Here is a 19612-nt window from a genome sequence, read left to right on the forward strand (position 1 = left end):
AGTACTTGCTCGAGAATTATTTATCAATCTTTCTCGTATCCAGCGTACCAAACTATACTTTATAAAATATTTTAAGTGGACATGTATCAACCTTTAGTAGCATATATACTTTAAAGTGAAATTTATGAGCCAAAACAGACAATATCACTAGTTGTTTGAGTAGTACATGTCAACTCTCATGTTAGCGTTAAGTGATAAACAAATAAAAATATGTTTTTTTTTTCAATTATTTATATATCATATATATATTTGCTCGTCGTGCTTTGGCAAGTGATTGGTGTAGCACAGCGAAGTATCAAGCAAGTTGATATTCCATGTATAGTGCCATAATTTTGGAGGAGACAAGAATCTCTGACATTTAATTTGGACATACGATTATTTCATCAGCAAGAGACTGCCACAAATCTTATTTTTTAAAAGAAAAAACAAGCCTTAAATTAACAAGTACTTACTACTACAAATCTATACGGTAACAATCAAGAAACTTGTCTAAAATCTGCTGAGAATTCTTGCAATGATAAATGGCTGCCTCTATTGAACCCTCAATCTCAGTGGCGCTGCTGCTCCTTTTAAGCACCGAAGAAGAAGAACTCGACGAGGATAGGAACTCGACTGGAGAATTTTGATTCTTGGCATCAGAAACTGACTTCCTGCACACATTTTCCTCGACCCCTTTATCAGTATTAATCTTTGTTACAGCATCTGCAGTTTGATTTGTTTCCTTTCCAATGAATCCAAACGGTTTTTTCTTGGCAATAGTGGTTAACTTATTCGAACATTCCTCGGTTTTGGGCAAGTATCGGGGTTCTGAATTGGGATTTGCTTTGGCACAGGAGGACTCATCTGTGACTGCGCCAGCAGATTTATTGAAAAAAAATTTCAGCTTCTGCACAAGAATGGAATTCTTGATCAGCTTAAGTTTCTTGGACCAAGACCTTTTCGTTGGGTGATTATTGATGAAACCGGTGAATTCAACAGGCCATTCGAATAAACAGTCATCAAGATCCATTTCGCAGCTCTCTCTGCAAGAATCCAATGGCAGTGTGAAGTTATCACCATCTTCTAGTAAGGGTTGCTTGGCAACTTCAACTGGGGCGGCGGCCGCGTCGTGGTGGAGGAGGATGTCTTGGACCATTTTCCGGCGAAGAGTGAGGTGGAGCGGGAGGATTTTTCCATTGTAGAAGAGCTCATCAGCTGTGGAAATGGTGGGCTGTGTGCTATTGGAAGTTGAAGGCATTTGGAACTCAAATTCTTGGCTTTGTGGGGAAGAATTTGCGGTGACATGGAGCGAGTTCGAAGGTAAAGATGTCATTTCCATCTCTATGTAATCTTCCTCTTCAGATTCATATAATGCAAGATTTATAGCCATAATGGAAGAGAAATGGCAGACCCGTGCTTGTGTGTGTTTGTGTGAGAAAATGAAGCATTGAGAATATTAGATGAGGGGAGACGAGAGAGTTTTTTTAAATAAGGGGAAAAATTAGCTACATTTCTTTAGCCTTTATTTATTAACGAAAATATTTATAAATGTAACTAATCAACAGTGGAAGTATATCATATTTGGGCTAAATAACATTCATTGTGCAAGAAGTTTTTTCAATATTTATCTTTTCATTGGCAAGATTTCAAATTCAAGACATTATTTAAAATAAACTGAACACATTATCATTCGAACCAACAAAAACTAAAATCTTAGGGAAATATGTAAATGTTTTACATATCAGTATATGCATATATCTAAATCTATATATATATATATACAATACACTTTCGCATTGTTTATACAACCTTTTGGTTTATTCCGCATCGATTGATCACATGACACGTGACAAACTTGAAAAAGTGAATTCCCCAAAACCCCTTTTTTTGACGTGGCCCTTACACATTGGCTTCTTATTATTTTCAGAAGTGCTGACATATAATTCCTGTTTTCTATATAATTCTAGGAGGGGCAATTGGGGTATTGCAGAGCACATCCAGAAGACACTTTTTCTAGCAACGCACTCAATCACATGCGACAGCTACGTGCATGGACTACTGTTAGTTATAGATATATTCATATGACAAAAAAAAATTTGGGTGAAACGGTTTTAGGGGTCGTATTTTGTGAGACATATCTCTTATTTGGGTCATCCATGAAAAAATATTACTTTTTATTGTGAATATCGGTAGAGTTGACACGTATCACAAATACAGATTCGTGACACCAGTCTCACAAGAGATACATTATATTCATATTTGAAATACACATAATACATTAATATAACATTAGTTATAGAAACGAAGATAATGATATTTATTGTATAATGTTTCATGATTATAATGAATTTCCAAATTTACAAATCGCATAGACAAAATATGCCCTAACGAATTTCATCGTATCTTGATGTTGTCTCGCGGTGCTTTTTGTCAATGGAGTTGGGACCTTTAACCATTATATGTGGATCATCATGGTCGTCTAACAATTCACCTGTCTTGTTGGATGATTTGGTCGATAATAGTCGGTCTTCCTTGGACTTGTTCTACGAGCAGTTTCGTGCATTTAGCTGTTCTGTTTAATTTTAATAATAATAGAGTAGCTTAGCTCTTGTTTATAAGAGTAAGTTTGCACGTTCACATATTTTTAGTTAGTGATAATTTGTTACTAATTTTTTGGTGATGCACGTAGTAATATTTGTCTATTTAAGCAAGTTAACTCAATGAATAAATGAGATGACAATAAAAAGACTCTCTTCCAATATCTTATTTTTGTCCTCCTTTGTGTGTTCTTCGATAATTTTACATCATTGGTATCAGAGTCTTTTTAAAAAGTTGAGTGACTATGGTGAACAAAGAAAAAAGGTGTGTACAGAAGCCAAAAGGTAAGGTTGAGAGAAAACTTTCATCTTACATTATTGTGAGTAGCAGAATACTAAATGGCCTCAGAAAACTTTGTCCAACCTTCGATTCCTCGCTTTCATGGTTACTATGACCATTGGAGCATGCTGATGGAGAATTTTCTAAGGTCAAAGGAGTATTGGTAAGTTTATTCCGACGTAATAACAGAACCACGAACAGACACCATATTGACACAAGCACAAAGGGCAGAAATTGAAGGGCTGCACTTGAAGGATCTCAGGGCAAAGAATTATCTTTTCCAAGCTATTGACCGTTCAATCCTGGAAACGATTCTGTGCAAGGACACCTCCAAGCATATATGTGATTCTGTGAAAAAGAAGTACCAAGGTTTATAACTTAGGATCAAATTCCGAGCTCCCTAAAATTCCAGAAATCGACAAAAATATTAACAACAAAATGCGCAGGACAAAAGTGGAAACATAATCGACATAAATAAATTGTGTAAAGAATGTGCAGAATCAAAATAGCATCTAATAATAAACAGAATGTAATTGTGAAAATTAATGGTATAGATATTGTAACATAAATGTTTACATATCATAATGATCAAGTTTTGCATATATATAATAATTCAATGTCAGCGGTCAATGATATCTGTTAGTTCATAACCCATTAATTACAGTAAGTGTGTTTTGTAAGGATGCTCATAAACTTAAACACAACACTCCAGGAAAATGATGAATGACTCAGCCCGCTAAATGCTGTGCTTATTACGAGAGAAATACAGACTCAATTATTATCCAACCGGTGTGATCCGACAACGGTGCCTTATTTTGAATCTGTGTCATTAAACTACTCCTGGTCTCAATCTAAAAATTTTATGAATTTATATATGATAATACATCGAACTAACAAATTTTCCAAAATTAATGATGATCTTTTACCAATTTCAGTGAATTGAAAGTAGAGCTGAAAATGATATTTCGAGATCTGTCTCCGACGCCGCGTTCCTAGTTCGAGCGCTCTTATCCGATCACTTCCCCGAGTGAGTACTCGCTCTTCTTCGCAAACTGTGCTCCTGAAGCTACGGTGTCGATGGAGGTGCGCACGGAGCTTTATAATTTCGACGGCCACGTGAAGGATTATTTATCGGCCGGGCTAACTCAGTTGCCCTCGTTGTACTTTTGTTTCTCCGTTGTTTATTTTGCGTTTTTTGGGTTCTGGATTTTTGTATCGTTGAAAAATAGGAAGGTTGTCCATCAGATTCACGCCTTGATGGGGTTATTAGTAATTATGAAGGCGTTGAATTTGTTGGCTGCGGCGGAGGATAAGCATTATGTGAAAGTTACTGGAACGCCGCATGGGTGGGATGTGTTGTTTTACATTTTTCAGTTTATTAGGGTCGTTTTGTTGTTTACAGTGATAATTTTGATTGGTACTGGCTGGTCGTTCTTGTAGCCTTTCTTACAGGATAGGGAGAAGAAGGTGTTGATGATTGTGATCCCATTGCAAGTTTTGGCAAATGTGGCTTCCGTTGTCATCGGGGAGACAGGCCCTTTCATTAAGGATTCGGTTACTTGGAATCAGGTTTTTCTGTTGGTGGATATCATCTGTTGTTGTGCAATTATTTTTCCGATTGTATGGTCGATTAGGTCATTGAGGGAGACGTCTAAGACCGATGGGAAGGCTGCAAGGAATCTAGCAAAATTGACTCTTTTTAGGCAGTTCTACATTGTAGTTATCGGGTACCTTTACTTCACGAGGATTGTGGTGTTTGCACTACGGACAATTGCCGCTTACAAGTACCAGTGGGTGGCTCATGCAGCTGAGGAAATCGCCAGTCTTGCATTTTATGCTGTGATCTTCTACATGTTTAGGCCAGCGGAGAAGAATGAGTAGTTTGTACTTGATGACGAGGATGAAGAAGCAGCGGAGTTGGCTCTCCGGGATGAAGAATTCGAGCTTTGAGTCTGGGATTCAAATGTTACTCTTTTTTTTCTTTTTACACCAGGCTCACATTTGAAAATTTTGACTCTATTTAGTCAATATATACACGTATTTTTCTTGAAGTTAAGCTGTGTACCTGTTTCTCTCTCACTTAAATTCTCCAAGAAAAAAATTTACTTTTTTCTTACAGTGTCCCGAGCCATTTTATGGAAATGTTTTATCGGTCCGTTTGGTGGTCCACATCTTTGCTTTAATTCTTTTATCTGCATGGTCTTTCATGTGATAACTTCTAGATAATTTCTTTGTTAAATGAATTAGGATATATTTGGTAGATATCAAGATTGTGCCGACATTTCCAAAAATGGCTCGGAACACTGTTTGTCTCTTTTTCTGCAGAAATCTTGTGTGTTATCTATCTAGTTGTCATCTAACCATCGGAAACGGATACGGTAAGTCAGACTTTTTCAATTTTTTTATCACGAGTTCACACCTCTCTAATTCACGATTAATTTGTATAAGCCAGACCTGAGTGCATAAACGGTGTCTCAATCAATTCTAGGCACGAAACATTCATACAAGTGTAGTGTGTTACATTGGATAAAAAAAAGTCAGATTTTATGGTCGAGGATTTGACAATAACATGCATGCTAAGTGTTGTGAAGATTTTTTTAATATGCCAAAGCCCACCAATTATTTCGCAAACAGTTTTATAAGGCTTCTTCACCCCTACAAAGAACCGAAAATTCTTGAAGAAATCTGGTGGTTGTTGGTTTAGTTAATACATCACGAATTGGGAGATGGCATTTATCTCTGATCTCCACTTTTGGAAAATTCAGTAACCTAGTTTGATGTTAATTCTGATATCGATTGAATATGTAAGACAAATTTGATGTTCTTGAGGTTTGAGTTTTTGGTAATGTATAGGTATACATTTAATTATTATTTATTTAAAATAAAGTAGTTGATAATATATTTTTTTAGGGAAACGAATATAAAATAAATAATTTATAAAATAATTTAAATATAATTCGAGCCCGAACACTTTGCAAATGCTCGAGCGTACGTATGTAATGTTCACATTCAATTTGAACATACCTTCGAATTAAGATAAGTTTATTTTTATTTATAAACTAACGTGCACACGAAATAAAATATCTAAACTAATGGAACATTAGCGGTCCCAAAACTTGCAATAATTAAACTATGTGCATATAAAATATTCTTTGAAAAGTATTTGTTAACGTGCAATAACCGTTCATGTTGAGAGAGCAGTTGAACTGTGGTGATATCTAACATCGTCTCACATAAATTTTTATATATATATATAATAAGAGTTATTTCAAAAAATATTACAACGGCCAACTACTTTATGACCTAAAAGGTTTATTGTTATAAAAATTGTAATTTAGCCGAGCCACTTCCACTGGTGGACCTGGTGGACGACCTCAAATTTCTTCTCAGTTTTACCAACAATCGTGATGGATTAATCTTTTGGGTCCGGATCTCTTCGGTTCATGTTTGAATCTGAGAGATATTTGAAGAAAAGATTTGAAATGACTCAAAGTTGAGTGCATTTGAAATTTTCTGCGGTTACTCGAAAAAATAACTAACTGTGATTTAAAATTTATTGATAGCTATAAATTATATTTTGTCAAACAAATTAATTGACTTGTTATCAATGCAACTTTTTTTTTTTTTTTGAAATCGTAATAAGGTTGTATTAGCAATTTTAAAATGACAAAAATTTGTGTGAGACGATCTCACAGGTCGTATTTTGTGAGACATATCTCTTATTTGGATCATCCATGAAAAAATATTACTTTTTATTGTAAATATCGGTAGGATTGACCCGTCTCACAGATAAAGATTCGTGAGAGCGTCTCACAAGATACTTATTTTTTAAAAAAAAAATTATGTTGTCAACGTTTTTATTCGCAAAACCAGAAACCAAGACCTTGTTTAGAGATAATTGAGGTTCATTTTCCCAATTTTGTTTTACTCATTCACAAAGTTGCATACTTTGATTCGGATCCAAAATTTGTGTCCTAAAAGCCAAATAAATCTCAGTAATTTCAGTTAAATCTTCAAATTTGATTGCGGTGACACAATAAATGGAAGTCTGGATATATACAAAGCAAAGCAGCCGTAAAATGCACATAAATAAAAGAAACATTTGACCACTCAAAATTCACAAATGTCCCAACTTTTATTAATTATCGAAAATTGACGTGACACAGTATTAAATTTATACAGAAACATATTAGAAACGAATAAACCTTTTCACTCGTTTCTCCACATCTACAGGCGTAGCGCAGGACCGAAGCCGCCGGAATATGGCTCTAAACGCAGCAGCAGAAAAGTCCTTCACCTCCATCGTCACTACGCGCCACCGTAATTTCCTTTCCGCCGCCACCATCTCCCTAACTTTACCGAGACATTTCAGGGTTTTTTCAAGCAGTCTCTCTTCTCTTGAAAATGTGTAGCTTTTGAGGTACATTTGCCTGCACGATATACTGTCCGTCACCCTACTGTGCAGCCGCGCGCCGCCATGCTCGGCGGCGGATTTCACGAACTCGGCATCGGATTCCGGCCACTTGTAGAGGTTGACATAGGTGGCTCTAACTGGAGATCTTTCGTTATCCACACAGCTGGTTATGCAAATTTTGCTCATTTTATCTTGTATGTTATTTCTTTCTTGATCGACTCGGAATACGGATTGTGTGTAAAATTAGGCCTTTTAATTGGAAAAAAAAGGGTATGCATCAAGAGGTGTACGTGGGGCGTGGCATATTTTAGGATAAAAATATAGGAAATCTAATTAAAAAAAGGAAAATGCTATGTGTACATAATAGGTTACGTAGAGGCTTACATGTAATCATTAATTAATTATTAAATCACAAATAAAACCCTCACCCTAAATTGATAGACTATCTATTCTATTAATTATTTCTTCTCCTATCTCAGCCCTCACTCCAAATCGATTGACCGTATCTTTCTTCTCCTCTCCCAACCCTCGCTTCCAAATCCATATGCGGTAAAGACGAAGAAAAAATCGAGATCATAGAAATATTCTATTGCTTATCGAGACGACCATCTATTCTCTCTGTTTTACATCTTTATTACTGTAAATTAAGGTTAGTTTTTTTTTCTTCCAATTTGTTGTTTCGTTTGTTTTGGATGTAGATTCGTAAAAGAGATTGTAGATTGTTTCGTTTGTTTTGGATGTTGTTTCTAATCCATATTCTTCTCCGTCTAAAATAAATTATAATAATAATCACAATTCTAACTAATAATATCAGCCAGCCCAAATAATTCAAAAGTTCTAGCTTTGTTTGCTCTGTTTGTTTACTTTCTGACATCCACATGTTATATCATATATGTGACGTATTATACAAATTGTTAATTTCAAATTTTAAAATATATAACATCAATTAGAGTGATGATGTTGATATATATGTGTGTGTATATTCTAAAAAATTAATAAAATATACCGAAGAACAAGATAATTATCATACATCCCATTATAATATCTTCCCATTATATTTGGCTCCTTCTCCTTGCATTTACAGGACCCATATCCGACGAAGCTCTTTAATGTCTGACCCAGGTAATTGAATATCTCACGTCTCATTTATGATGATGAAACTCAAAAGCTTCTCGAGTGGATTGAAACTAAAGCAAGTGATCTTGCTATATCAAAGTTGGGATCAGGTTGTGGTCGTAATTTGATATCACAACTGAGCATGCAAGTAGATCATGTTGATGATGCAACCCAAGTTTCTACTTGCAAAGTTCTTGACCCAAAGTACACTAAAACAAAAGGAGCCCCTAAGAAGCTTCGAAAGAAAGGTCCATTGGAGAAGTCTTCTAAGAAATCGAAGGTACGATATATTCATAATACTTCTTTAATTAAGTCGCATCAATAGCTTGCATTCTATTCATACATATGTTGTTTTTGTAGGTATCAATGATATCAAGCAAAGAAAAAAATTCTCAACCAAAAAAAATTCAATCCAGTAATGTGTTTATACAACCACCTGATCAAAATGCTGTGATGACTCCGCTCTCTTTCTCACAACAATTAATGGTACGATATTATGTTTTTCATGTTTCATGTTGCTAATCACTCACACACACATATGTTTGTTTCTTATATTTGCATAATAATTATAGGGTGTTCATCACCATCATTGGAATATCGATTACGGAGTACATTTAGTATCCAACTACGGAGGTGATCAAGCATCGACAATACCATGCTCGTCAAGATGGAGTTCGAATGATGATGAAGTGATCGGATCTATGGGTGTAATAAATTATGAAGCAAGTTAATTGGACATGCAATTAGATGTACTTGAATTTAGATTATTTTTTACAAGTTAGAAGACTCTGGATTTGAAATGAATATGAAATTTCATATTTCTTCAACGCAATTTAATGTGTTATGGTTTTTATGTTCATTTCATGGAAACTCTATTAGTACGTTGTATGTTTTCATTAAGAGATCATAATAATTTATTATTGTAGTTACAATCATTAATTTTTTTAATTTTAAAAATCATTACTATTAATTTTTTATATGATTTATTAAATATTGAAAAATATAATATTTATCAAAATATATTTTTTTAAAAAAAATTGTATGATAAATCTCAGGACTTGCATTAAAAAAAAACAATTTAATATTATTGATAGGAGAAGAAATAATGAATGGAATGTGTAGTCTATCAATTTAGGATGAGGGTTTAATTGTAATTTAATAATTAATTAATAATTACATGTAAGCCTTTATGTAACCCATTATGTACACGTAGCATTACCCTTAAAAAAATAGCTTTTAGGAAGATGATGAGTTGAGTCACCATATCATATCGGTATATTAATGATATTTTATAAATTAATTAAAAAGTATGCAACATGATGAAATGGATTACTTCAACATTTGTCAAATCTTAAGGAAAAAAATCTATATATATATATATATATATATATATAGAGTAACTATATGTTAGGTGGCATTTTTACAAAATTACAGACCTTATATCTTAATATATTAAATATTTACAGAATTAAATTTCAATTAAAGAATCAGCTTGAAGCTAAATATATGATAGTAATTTATAAATATTTATGATATTACCCAGACTAAAAAATATATAAATAAAAAATGATATTACAGATAAATTTTCATTCGCAAATTCAGTTTTCGATGTGCATTTCTAATACAAAGTCAAGAATAATTTCCATTTACATAAATTAAATCTTAGAAAATAAATATGATATATGTATTAAACTTAACTAAAATATAAATTAATATACAATAAAAAAAACAGAGCTTGACAGCGCAAATTTTAAAAGTTATTGCAAATTAACTACAGAAAAAATAATTTGTCGTCGTAAATTTATGATATTTAAATTCCTTCGTAAACTAGAGAAGAAATATAAATAATTGTAGTAAATTTGAATATTGCAGCATATTTGAATAAGGACATACCCATTGCAACCTTAATTTCCAACAGTATCAGATATAATAACACACAACAAAGGCCGATAACTCACGACATATCAGAACAATATGAAATCTCATAGATTTCACACTGTATATATCATCCCAACTTATTTAACCTTCACCCTGCATATGAAAATGTAAATCAATCCATGTGAATATCACAAAAGATAAACACAAAGACTAAATTTTTGCGGGTTTTAGACAGAAACCAAATAACGTTTTTCCATATATATCACGACTCACGGGTCCTTCGGGGTCACACTTTGTTGGCTCGTAAGCATCAATCTTGTTTATTGCCGGGACAAAGATTACAACACTGCATATAAGAAGATGGCCTCTGTTTTGCTATTCTCAATCAACTGCTAATCAAAGTGCAAACCACCGGATAGATAACCACAAAAACACCATACTGCTGAGGCACAAGGCATCAACAGATTCAAGATAAAAATGCACGTTTTAGCGCGTTAAGACCTTTCATTGTGAAGAAACGATAAATGAATTAAATACCTCAATCCATCATGCGAGCTTTGGCCTGCTGGCATAAAATCATGTTTAAATATTATTTGGAAAGTGACTTTAATCCTCTCTACAAATGGAGCATACACAACATCTACCTACCTGTACACAGATTGACATTAATCAGACGAATACCAAGCTGAAAACAAGCTCTCCTGCACAAGGTAAACTAACTAGTCACACAGTTTACCACTGAAAAAACATTAGGTCATCAAAGAGGGGTTCAGCTTCCACTCATCCATAATCATGAAAATAGTTCCAGAATTGAGAAAAACACATATAGTTTTAATAGTAAAATATCGTTGTAGGAAATTCTGATCAACTTTTTGTGCACACTACTTTTTCTAACAAATATTACGCATCATCAAGCATTACCAATCACATTAATTTTAAAAACCATTATCCATAAACCAACTCAGAAAACAACTCTCTCTAAGTTCTAAAGAGTTCACTAAGCTTCTCTTTTATTCGTAAATAAAAATTAATAAATAAAAAAATATTAATGATTAATGTTGCTGCCCAAGCTATTCCTTTTTTGTGCTTTTCCTCTTTTGGGGTTCAATTCATTGTATTCATACGAAAGGGGAACCTTGGGGATGAAAAATCACTTACGTGACCGAACTAAACAGGGATGAATGGTCCATCCTTAAACTTATGAAGGTTAGTTTCCAGATAATCAAATCCAGCAGCTGTATGACAAAAAATATTCATACAATTTAAAACCAATCAATATCAGAACACCTAGATTCATGAAGTAAAAATGAGACGTGCTATAAGAATACCAGCTGCTTCTGCAGAGTCTCCCTTGAATGATACATAATTTTGTTTTAATTAAAGAATCGCTATAGGATACCAACTCCTTAGCAAATTTCTGCTTCGCCGGATCCTGCTGTGCTCTCACATTGAGATTTACTTATATTAAAAACAACAATGTGAGGAAGGAAAGGGCTACATTCAGAAAAAGAGAACTCAAAATATATCTTACATCAGGTAGCAGAGCCGGTCCATCAAAATTGCCATCGACATACTTGATCAAATATAGGCTCTCTCCAATGACTTGGTCATTATGCTCTAATGATGGAACCCACAAAAGAGAAATGATAAAGGTAAGTGGGATGGAGCATCCAGTGCCTTGACTAACTAATAAGTTCATTGCCATCTGACAATAGATCATATCCTGCTATACAACATTTATCATGCCAACACGAGAAAATTCAGCAAAAAAAGAAATGATAATAATAACAATAATCACATGGATTTTGAAGAGATGCCTTTCAAGAATTTAGATTAAACTATAACAGTGGGGGACCAACCACATGACTTGAAATTATTTTCCCTTCTTTTTCTTTTCGGGGAAGAAAAGGGTCCTTAATTCCAAAATAATCAGTTTACGCGACATATAAAGGGAGAGATTTTTGTACCAAACCCTCCCCTGGAAATATCGAAAATGCACACTTCTCCCATGTGAAAATTAAATGGACATATTAGACTTTAACATTTTATAAAAGTTGCACAAACACCTCTTGCTTGAATTATTTTGATGATATCTCATAGACCAGTGATAAAAATACCAGCGGCAAAACAGTTAGAAAGAAACTCGATTTGCTACAAGTCACATCTCAGGCTGACTAGACTAGTTCAGATGTTATTTATACTAACTGAATGCCGTCGGTTGTTGTATCTGTGTCACCTAACTCAATCTTTCAGCATCCAGTTAGCATAGATAACGTCTGAACTAATCTAGTTGACCCGAAATATGACTTGTAGTAAATTGAATTTTTTCTAACCGTTTTATCCACTGGTCACTTTTGTTATCGGTCAATGATACATCATCAAAATACTTCAACTCGTCAGATTTCCAGTTGGGCGGGGTGTTCATGCAACTTTTATAAAAGGCTAAGGTTTAAGATATCTATTTAATTTTCTCGGGTGATAATTGTGAATTTTCAATATTTCATAACAAGGTTTGTTAGAAAAAAAACTCTATAAAGGGAGCATCGCACACAGTTAAATATTAAATCGAAGGAAACAAAAAATAAAGTCAGATATGAGCAAAAACATGAATACCACCAGCCATCAAGAACAGATAACTTATTTGCTGGGTCGACTTTCTCCTTAGACCAAGCAGGCCTGTTCTGAAGGTCAATTGGAACCAACTTTATTTTATCATGTAAACCCTGGGGGCATAAGAACACAACAAATTCGAATCAAATCCAAAACTCTCTCGGATATCTCTCTTAGGCTTCAGCCATGAGAGTTGAACAATTTACTTTCCAGTTAACCCCAAAAGCATCGAAACGCGCATAAAATAAAAGAAGTCAATACTAATGCATTGATGTAAGCTTAATTTAACCATAGACATACAATACAAACACATTTTGCTACTTTCCAATTTGTGAAAAAAGAAGTAATGGCAACAAAAATTGACACAAGGATTTCGATTCCCCCTGACAAGAATGCTTGGTAGATGGTCAGGAGTTCGCAAGCTATTATGTTAGTCCGGGTTTATCCCGTGTGATTTGTGGCGGCGAGTTCTACTGTCATAAAAAAAATTGACATAAACTAAAAGGGCACACCTTATAGTTCCTGACAATCCACACACGCTGAGCTTATGGGCACATGTAATTGATATACAACCTTCAAAAAACGAACACACTTCGGATATTAAGCATCGGATGGCTAATATTAGTAATCAGTGAGCCACGTGTGTAAATACCCGGGCTAGTCCAATTTTATTTAAAAAAAATTATATATAAATTTTGTATACTTTTAAATTAACATGATATCAGTGGGATAGATAAATTTAAAATATTAAAAAAATTTATATTTTAAAATTCCGCCACCGTTAGTAATCATGCAATAAAACCCGATTCACGCGTAACAATACCTAGTTGTTCCATCAAAGAGAGGCGGCTGATCCGAAGTCGAATCCAAAACCCGAGGAAGAACCTCTAGCATGCCGTTGCAAAAATTATTTCGTAAAAGAATTCGTAACACATCAAAATCATACAAAATCAGCATAAAATCCGCACAAAAATTAGAAGACATAAGAGTAAGCTGATTTTCAAGAATTCGAGGAAAACAGAGTATCAAACAAAAAGCAAAAAAGAATTTAAATATACCTGTTGGAGCACTGGCAACATTATACTCGACAGCAGCTAACAAATTACGTTCGATCGTACGAGGGAAAAAAAATCGAATGGCTTTGCTTTCGTCATTGATTACGAGTATCGAGTGAGAGCTTGATTGGCGTGGATTTGGTTTAAGGAATGGATGAAAAAATTTAAGCAAATAGAAAATTCATTATATATATATATATATATGCGATTTAAGAGAAAGATATCTTTTAATTACATGAACAAGCCGAAATAAAATCTTTTGTAATAACCTTAACATTTGATGTTGCAACTTGCAAGTATTTCCATGGTGGTGAACTCGTTTGATTGATTATATATATATATATAATGTTGAGTTGGTCTCGTGAAACGATTTTACGAATTATTATATGTGAGACGGGTCAATTTTACCGATATTCACAATAAAAAATAATATTTTTAACATAAAAAGTAATAATTTTTCATGAATGACCTAAATAAGATATTTGTCTCACAAAATACGACCCGTGAGATCGTCTCACACAAATTTTTGTTCATAATGTTACGTTGCTTTGGTTTTATTATTAATTAAGAAAAATGAACGAATCGATATTAGAAGTTAATTGCTTGGGCTTGGTTGTTGTTTAATAAAAACAAATAATACTTCTAATAAAATTGAACCAAACCTTATTTGAACGACCTAAGATGTATGTATAGGTCTCATTCAATAAGATAAAATTACTCAAGGGCTGCTGACGTATTTGTCCGAGGTTGGATACGATTTATTGAATAGCGAATATGATCGTTTTTTTTTTTGAAACTAGCGAATATGATCGTTAGAACCCCAAAAAATGCAACTAAATTTATAATCGTCATTTAAAATTTGTTATGATAATGGAAGTCATATAGATAAATCAAAGTTTATGAACGCTAATTAATTATAGGATCTTCAAAAATAAAGCAGATCGTCGCTATTTCAATGGATTGATTATGCGAGGATAATATGATCATAAATATGAGTTGTATTAGATGAGAGCACACCAGGGTGCATATTCGCGAACTTTTTGAACCAATTCGAATAATATTTTATTTGTATTCGAACTTATAAAATTAATCGAATTCGAACATGTTCGAACTTTTTTAAGTCGAACTCAAGCCGGTCAAATACGAGCCGCTTGCGAGCTTTAATATTTTATTAATATAATATTATTATATATTAAATAAATAAATTTCGAGTATTTATTTTTTAACAATAATTCAAATAGCTCACGAACATGTTCGAATCTTTCGAGTCAAACTCGTGATCCAAATGTTTTAAAACTTTCGAACTTCGAATCAAGCTTGAACTCGAATAAAATAATTCGAACTTTCAAATTTTCACCATATTCGGATCGATTAGGTTCTTTTACACCCTAGATCAAGGTAAACTGGGACACTAAAATTCTCGCCATACATAGTTTATAATCTAAATAATATATCCCCATTGGTTATCAAAAAATGTCTATTCCAACGTCGAGACCAATCCTATATTTTGTAGCAGTTTTTAACCTTGGCATTCACTTTTTTATGGAAAAAACTTAGAAGTGACTTTTCGGTGCAGAATTTCTTTGAGAATATTCAATATTGTAAGGGGCGTTACCTCTTATTATGAATATTGCAGTGAATTTGAACAAGGATATACCTGGTGCATCACATGCTTTATTTCTAACAGTACTATCACTTACAGTAACATACAAGAAAGTCTTGACAACTCATTACATATCCGAGCGGTATAAGCACTAAAACAATATTATTTCAGCAGCAGAGTATGCATCATCACAATTTAGCTTTCACCCTGCACATGCAGATGTAAATCAAACAATGTGACTATCACATAAAAATGAACATGAGCATTAAATTTGTGCGGGTTGTGGACACAAATTACCAGAAAACGTTTTTTTATATATGCCAGGAATTTCTCGCGGTTGCACTTTGTTGGTTTGTAAGCATCAATCTTATTTATTGCCTGGACAAAAATTTGCAAACGCTAGAATTTCAGACGCTCAGACAAATGAAGACATGAGCAATCAACTGCTGAAATGTGTGCAAGGTTCGGGTGAAATTTCTGAGAATTCGTATACGTAGTTTATATGATCCCAAGGCTAATAGCTTACATGGTATTTAATCGGTTGCATAGCTCAAAATCATATATAAGTGCATTCATCCACAAGAAAACCAAAAAGGGCTGAATCAACTCTTGGGCTACCTCTACGTTTGGCTCGTGGGATTATATCGAATAATGTGTTGAAAAATATGAATAATATAATTATTTTTAACTCTCAAACTTTTGGATGAGACAAGGACACAAAATCTTATCCTTTGCACCAAAGGGTGAATGTAAACAAAGACGAGATAGACAAGATGAAGCCTCTTGAAAAGGTTTGAGCATTCACAATTGCAACAAAGCAAAAGACAAAGCATTGGATCCTAATAACAAAATAACACAAATATTGTTAGCTGTAATAATAGAACTCCAACAGCAATAGGCATTCTAATCTCTACACACTGACATTTACCCCTCCACCAAGTGAAACAGCAAAAGAATCCAAGTATCCAACAACACAACATTTAAGAAGGCGGTCACTGTTTTGCTATCTGAATCAACTGCTCAAAGTGCAAGCAACTACTTCCATAATAACTACTAAAACACCTCAAGGCATGAGCAGATCCAAGAAAACAGTGCATGTTTAAGCATTAATACCTTTCGCTATCAAGAAATAATGAATGGATCAAATACCTCAATCCATGCTGCTAGTTTTGGCCTGCCTGACGTAATATCGTGTTTAAATATTTCTTGGAAAATGATGTGAAACCTCTCCACAAATGGAGCATACACAACATCTACCTGCACATATAACAAATACCAGGCTAAAGATCTATTCCTGTGGCACGTAAACTACTGGGTCACACATTTTACCTTAGAAAAAGAAACTAGGTCATCCAAGGGAGGTTTAAGGCCTCGCTCGTTTTTTTTTAAGTGAGTTTTTTAACCCCCAACAGTTGCTTTAATATTTCGAAGAAGCAAATTCTAAATCATTTATCATGAAAGATAGTTCTATGTTTTGGGAAAATGCATGTCTTTTTAAACGTGACACATCTTTTTACGAAATTATGACCCTTTTGTTACACTACGTTTTCTAACATTCATTACACATCATCAACCATTACCGATCACATCAATTTTCGAAAACCATGACCAGAACCAACACAAAATTATAAAACTCTCCAGAAGTTCTAAAAAGAATTTAAGCTTCTTTTTCGGTCCGATTCATTATATTCATAGAGGAACAACGGTCAGCAGGTGAACGTTGGGATGAAAAATAACTACCTGGCTGAACTGAAAAATCTAAGCTTCTTTTTTCGGTTCAATTCATTATATTCATAGAGGAACAACGGTCAGGAGTTGAACCTTGGGATGAAAAATCAATTTTTTTTTTCGGTTCAATTCATTATATTCACAGAGGAACAACGGTCAGGAGGTGAACCTTGGGATGAAAAATCAATTACCTGGCTGAACTGACCAAGGAAGAATGGCCCATCGTCAAACTTATGAAGGGCAGTTTCCAGGTAATCAAATCCAGCAGCTGTGTAGCAAAATTATTCATAAAATTTTGAACAAATCGATATCATGACGCACAGAATTATGGAGTAAGAAATAGGACAGGCTGCATCAATACCAGCTTCTTTGACAGCGTCTCCTCTGAGTGATGCATACAAATTTGTTGTGAATGTATCGCTATTGGCTATCAACTCCTCACCAAATTTCAGTTTGGCCGAATCCTGCAGTGATTTCACATTAAGATCTATTTATACGAAGAAACAACGGAGGAAACGAAAAGACGACATTCAGAAAAGGAGAACTCAAAATCATATCTTACATCAGGTAGCAGAGCCAGTCCTTCGAAATTGCTATCGATGTACTTAACTAAATCCAGGCTCTCTCCAATGACTTGGCCATTATGTTCCAATGCTGGAACCTACAGAAGAGATATGAGGAAATTAAGAGCAATGGAGCATCCAATGCCTTCACTAACTAATAAGTTCATTGCCATCCGACAGTAGTTCATATCCTTTTATTCAAAATTTATCATGCCAACCATGAGAAAATTCAGTAATAATAATATTGAGGATGATGATAATCACAGCTATTTCTCATGGATTTTGAAGAAAAACCTTTCAAGCATTTAGATTATTTTATCAGTGGAGAGCCAACCATAATACTGGCATGGCTTGAAATTCTTTTTCCTTCTCTCTTTTTGGGGGAGAAAGGAGGGTTCTTAATTTCGAAAGAATCAGTTTAGGCGACATAGAAAGAGTGTATTTCACGCAGTCGAATATCAAAATGATGGGATCAAAAATAAACTCGGATATGAGTAAAAAATGAATACCAGAACCATCAAGAATTGATACCTTATTTTCTGGGTACACTTTCTCCTTATACCAAGCAGGCCTGTTCTGGAGGTCAATCGGAACCAACTTAATTTTATCATGTAAACCCTGCATTACATAATTTGGGGGCATAAGAACAAAAGCAATTTAAATAGCAATGGATCAAATCCAAAACGTTGTCGACTATTGTTATAAGGCTTCAGCGCAGATAGTTCAAATTCGAAATACAATCCGGTATCGTTATGCAACTTGACCCAAACATGACAATTTACATCATAAACGTAAGCCACCATACCATTCAAATGAAAGTATAATAAAAAAATGAAACTCGTGACGTGATTTCCTTAACATATTATCGTAAATCTACCAATTTATGAAACAAGAGGTAATGGCAGCAAAAACTGACATAAACTAAAAGAGCAGACCTTGTAGTTCCTGACGATCCACACACGCTGAGCATACGGGCACATGTCGTTGATATACAACCTTCAGAAAACAAAACAAATATCAAATTACTCGACATCAGATAAATCATTTTCCTAAAAAAAAAACATCGCACAAGCATTATTAATCATGCAATAAAACCCAATTCACGCATAAAAATACCTAGTCGTTCCATCAAAGAGAGGCGGCGGATCAGAAGTCGAATCCAAAGTCGGAGGAAGAACCTCAAACACGGCACTGCAAATTCACAAACAAAAATTACTTCCACACCTCAAACGAGTAAAATTAAAATAATCCAGATCTACATCGAAATGATATAAAATTCAGAACAGTCGAGCATACAATGCCAAAAAAAATCCCCAAAAAAATTTGAACTTACGGAGCAGCCATTGATGCTTTTCTTCGCGTTCAAAAGCAAAGGTACTGAAGACACCAAACTACGGGAGCAGTGAAGCCTTTATATATAAGATTATCGGGTCCACATTAGCCGACAGACTTCGAATAAATGGTCTCTGATTCCGTCACTGCTTACGCGTGTCAAGTAGGAATTCTGATGGGTGCGTACAAAGTAAACAAAACGAGGTGTTGGATTGAATTCTTGATGCATGCAGACGGGTTTTGTGTCCCGATTCAATTAAATACTCATGGCCTGAGCATGATTCTAATAACTGATTATAGATATCCAACACGGTCTGAAACAAATTCTTACTTTGGTTTGAATATTTTAATATTAGAAATTAAAGCAAAAAAATATATAATAATGGATTTGTTACGTAAATTTGAAATGAAATAATCAAATCATTTTATGCGAATGTAATTTAATTTTAATTTTTAA

At 34.2% G+C, this 19612-nt stretch overlaps 3 protein-coding genes and 1 pseudogene across 16 annotated transcripts; 1 reads left to right on the forward strand and 3 right to left on the reverse strand.

Moving 5' to 3' along the window:
* Positions 1–315: 315 nt before the first annotated feature.
* Positions 316–1539, reverse strand: LOC142537301 (putative membrane-associated kinase regulator 4). The gene has a single exon (XM_075642844.1). It carries the CDS (start codon positions 1367–1369, stop codon positions 455–457), a length of 915 nt encoding a protein of 304 aa, XP_075498959.1. The 5' UTR covers positions 1370–1539; the 3' UTR covers positions 316–454.
* A 2263-nt stretch (positions 1540–3802) lies between these two features.
* On the forward strand, positions 3803–5011 carry LOC142526329 (protein CANDIDATE G-PROTEIN COUPLED RECEPTOR 7-like; annotated as a pseudogene).
* A 1935-nt stretch (positions 5012–6946) lies between these two features.
* On the reverse strand, positions 6947–14111 carry LOC142526333 (glutathione S-transferase L2, chloroplastic-like). 13 transcript variants are annotated; one of them, XM_075630656.1, is made up of 8 exons: positions 13698–14111; positions 13387–13447; positions 12878–12987; positions 11796–11881; positions 11423–11499; positions 10913–10965; positions 10802–10826; positions 6947–7519 (listed from the first exon to the last, which is right to left on the reverse strand). In XM_075630656.1, the coding sequence occupies exons 3-8, from the start codon at positions 12885–12887 to the stop codon at positions 7453–7455; spliced, it is 318 nt and encodes a 105-aa protein (XP_075486771.1). In that variant the 5' UTR covers positions 12888–12987; positions 13387–13447; positions 13698–14111; the 3' UTR covers positions 6947–7452. The 13 variants fall into 13 exon arrangements, 1 of the variants encoding a protein (XP_075486771.1); XR_012815241.1 differs by lacking the exons at positions 6947–7519; positions 10913–10965; positions 13387–13447 and adding an exon at positions 11593–11699 and having other exon boundaries at positions 10261–10908; positions 12881–13347; positions 13933–14111; XR_012815242.1 differs by lacking the exons at positions 6947–7519; positions 10913–10965; positions 13387–13447 and adding an exon at positions 11593–11699 and having other exon boundaries at positions 10261–10908; positions 12878–13347; positions 13933–14111.
* Positions 14112–15526: 1415 nt separating this feature from the next.
* LOC142526369 (glutathione S-transferase L3-like) lies at positions 15527–19372 on the reverse strand. 2 transcript variants are annotated; one of them, XR_012815250.1, is made up of 11 exons: positions 19157–19372; positions 18940–19014; positions 18759–18819; positions 18355–18441; positions 17823–17921; positions 17622–17724; positions 17430–17528; positions 17273–17353; positions 16682–16789; positions 15830–15910; positions 15527–15739 (listed from the first exon to the last, which is right to left on the reverse strand). XR_012815250.1 is itself a non-coding variant. In XM_075630720.1 (10 exons), the coding sequence occupies exons 1-10, from the start codon at positions 19165–19167 to the stop codon at positions 15728–15730; spliced, it is 714 nt and encodes a 237-aa protein (XP_075486835.1). In that variant the 5' UTR covers positions 19168–19372; the 3' UTR covers positions 15527–15727. The 2 variants fall into 2 exon arrangements, 1 of the variants encoding a protein (XP_075486835.1); XM_075630720.1 differs by lacking the exon at positions 17273–17353 and having other exon boundaries at positions 17452–17528.
* Between the last annotated feature and the right edge of the window lie 240 nt (positions 19373–19612).

Source organism: Primulina tabacum, chromosome 2 (assembly GCF_025594145.1).
Source record: "Primulina tabacum isolate GXHZ01 chromosome 2, ASM2559414v2, whole genome shotgun sequence".
Lineage (NCBI taxonomy): Eukaryota > Viridiplantae > Streptophyta > Magnoliopsida > Lamiales > Gesneriaceae > Primulina > Primulina tabacum.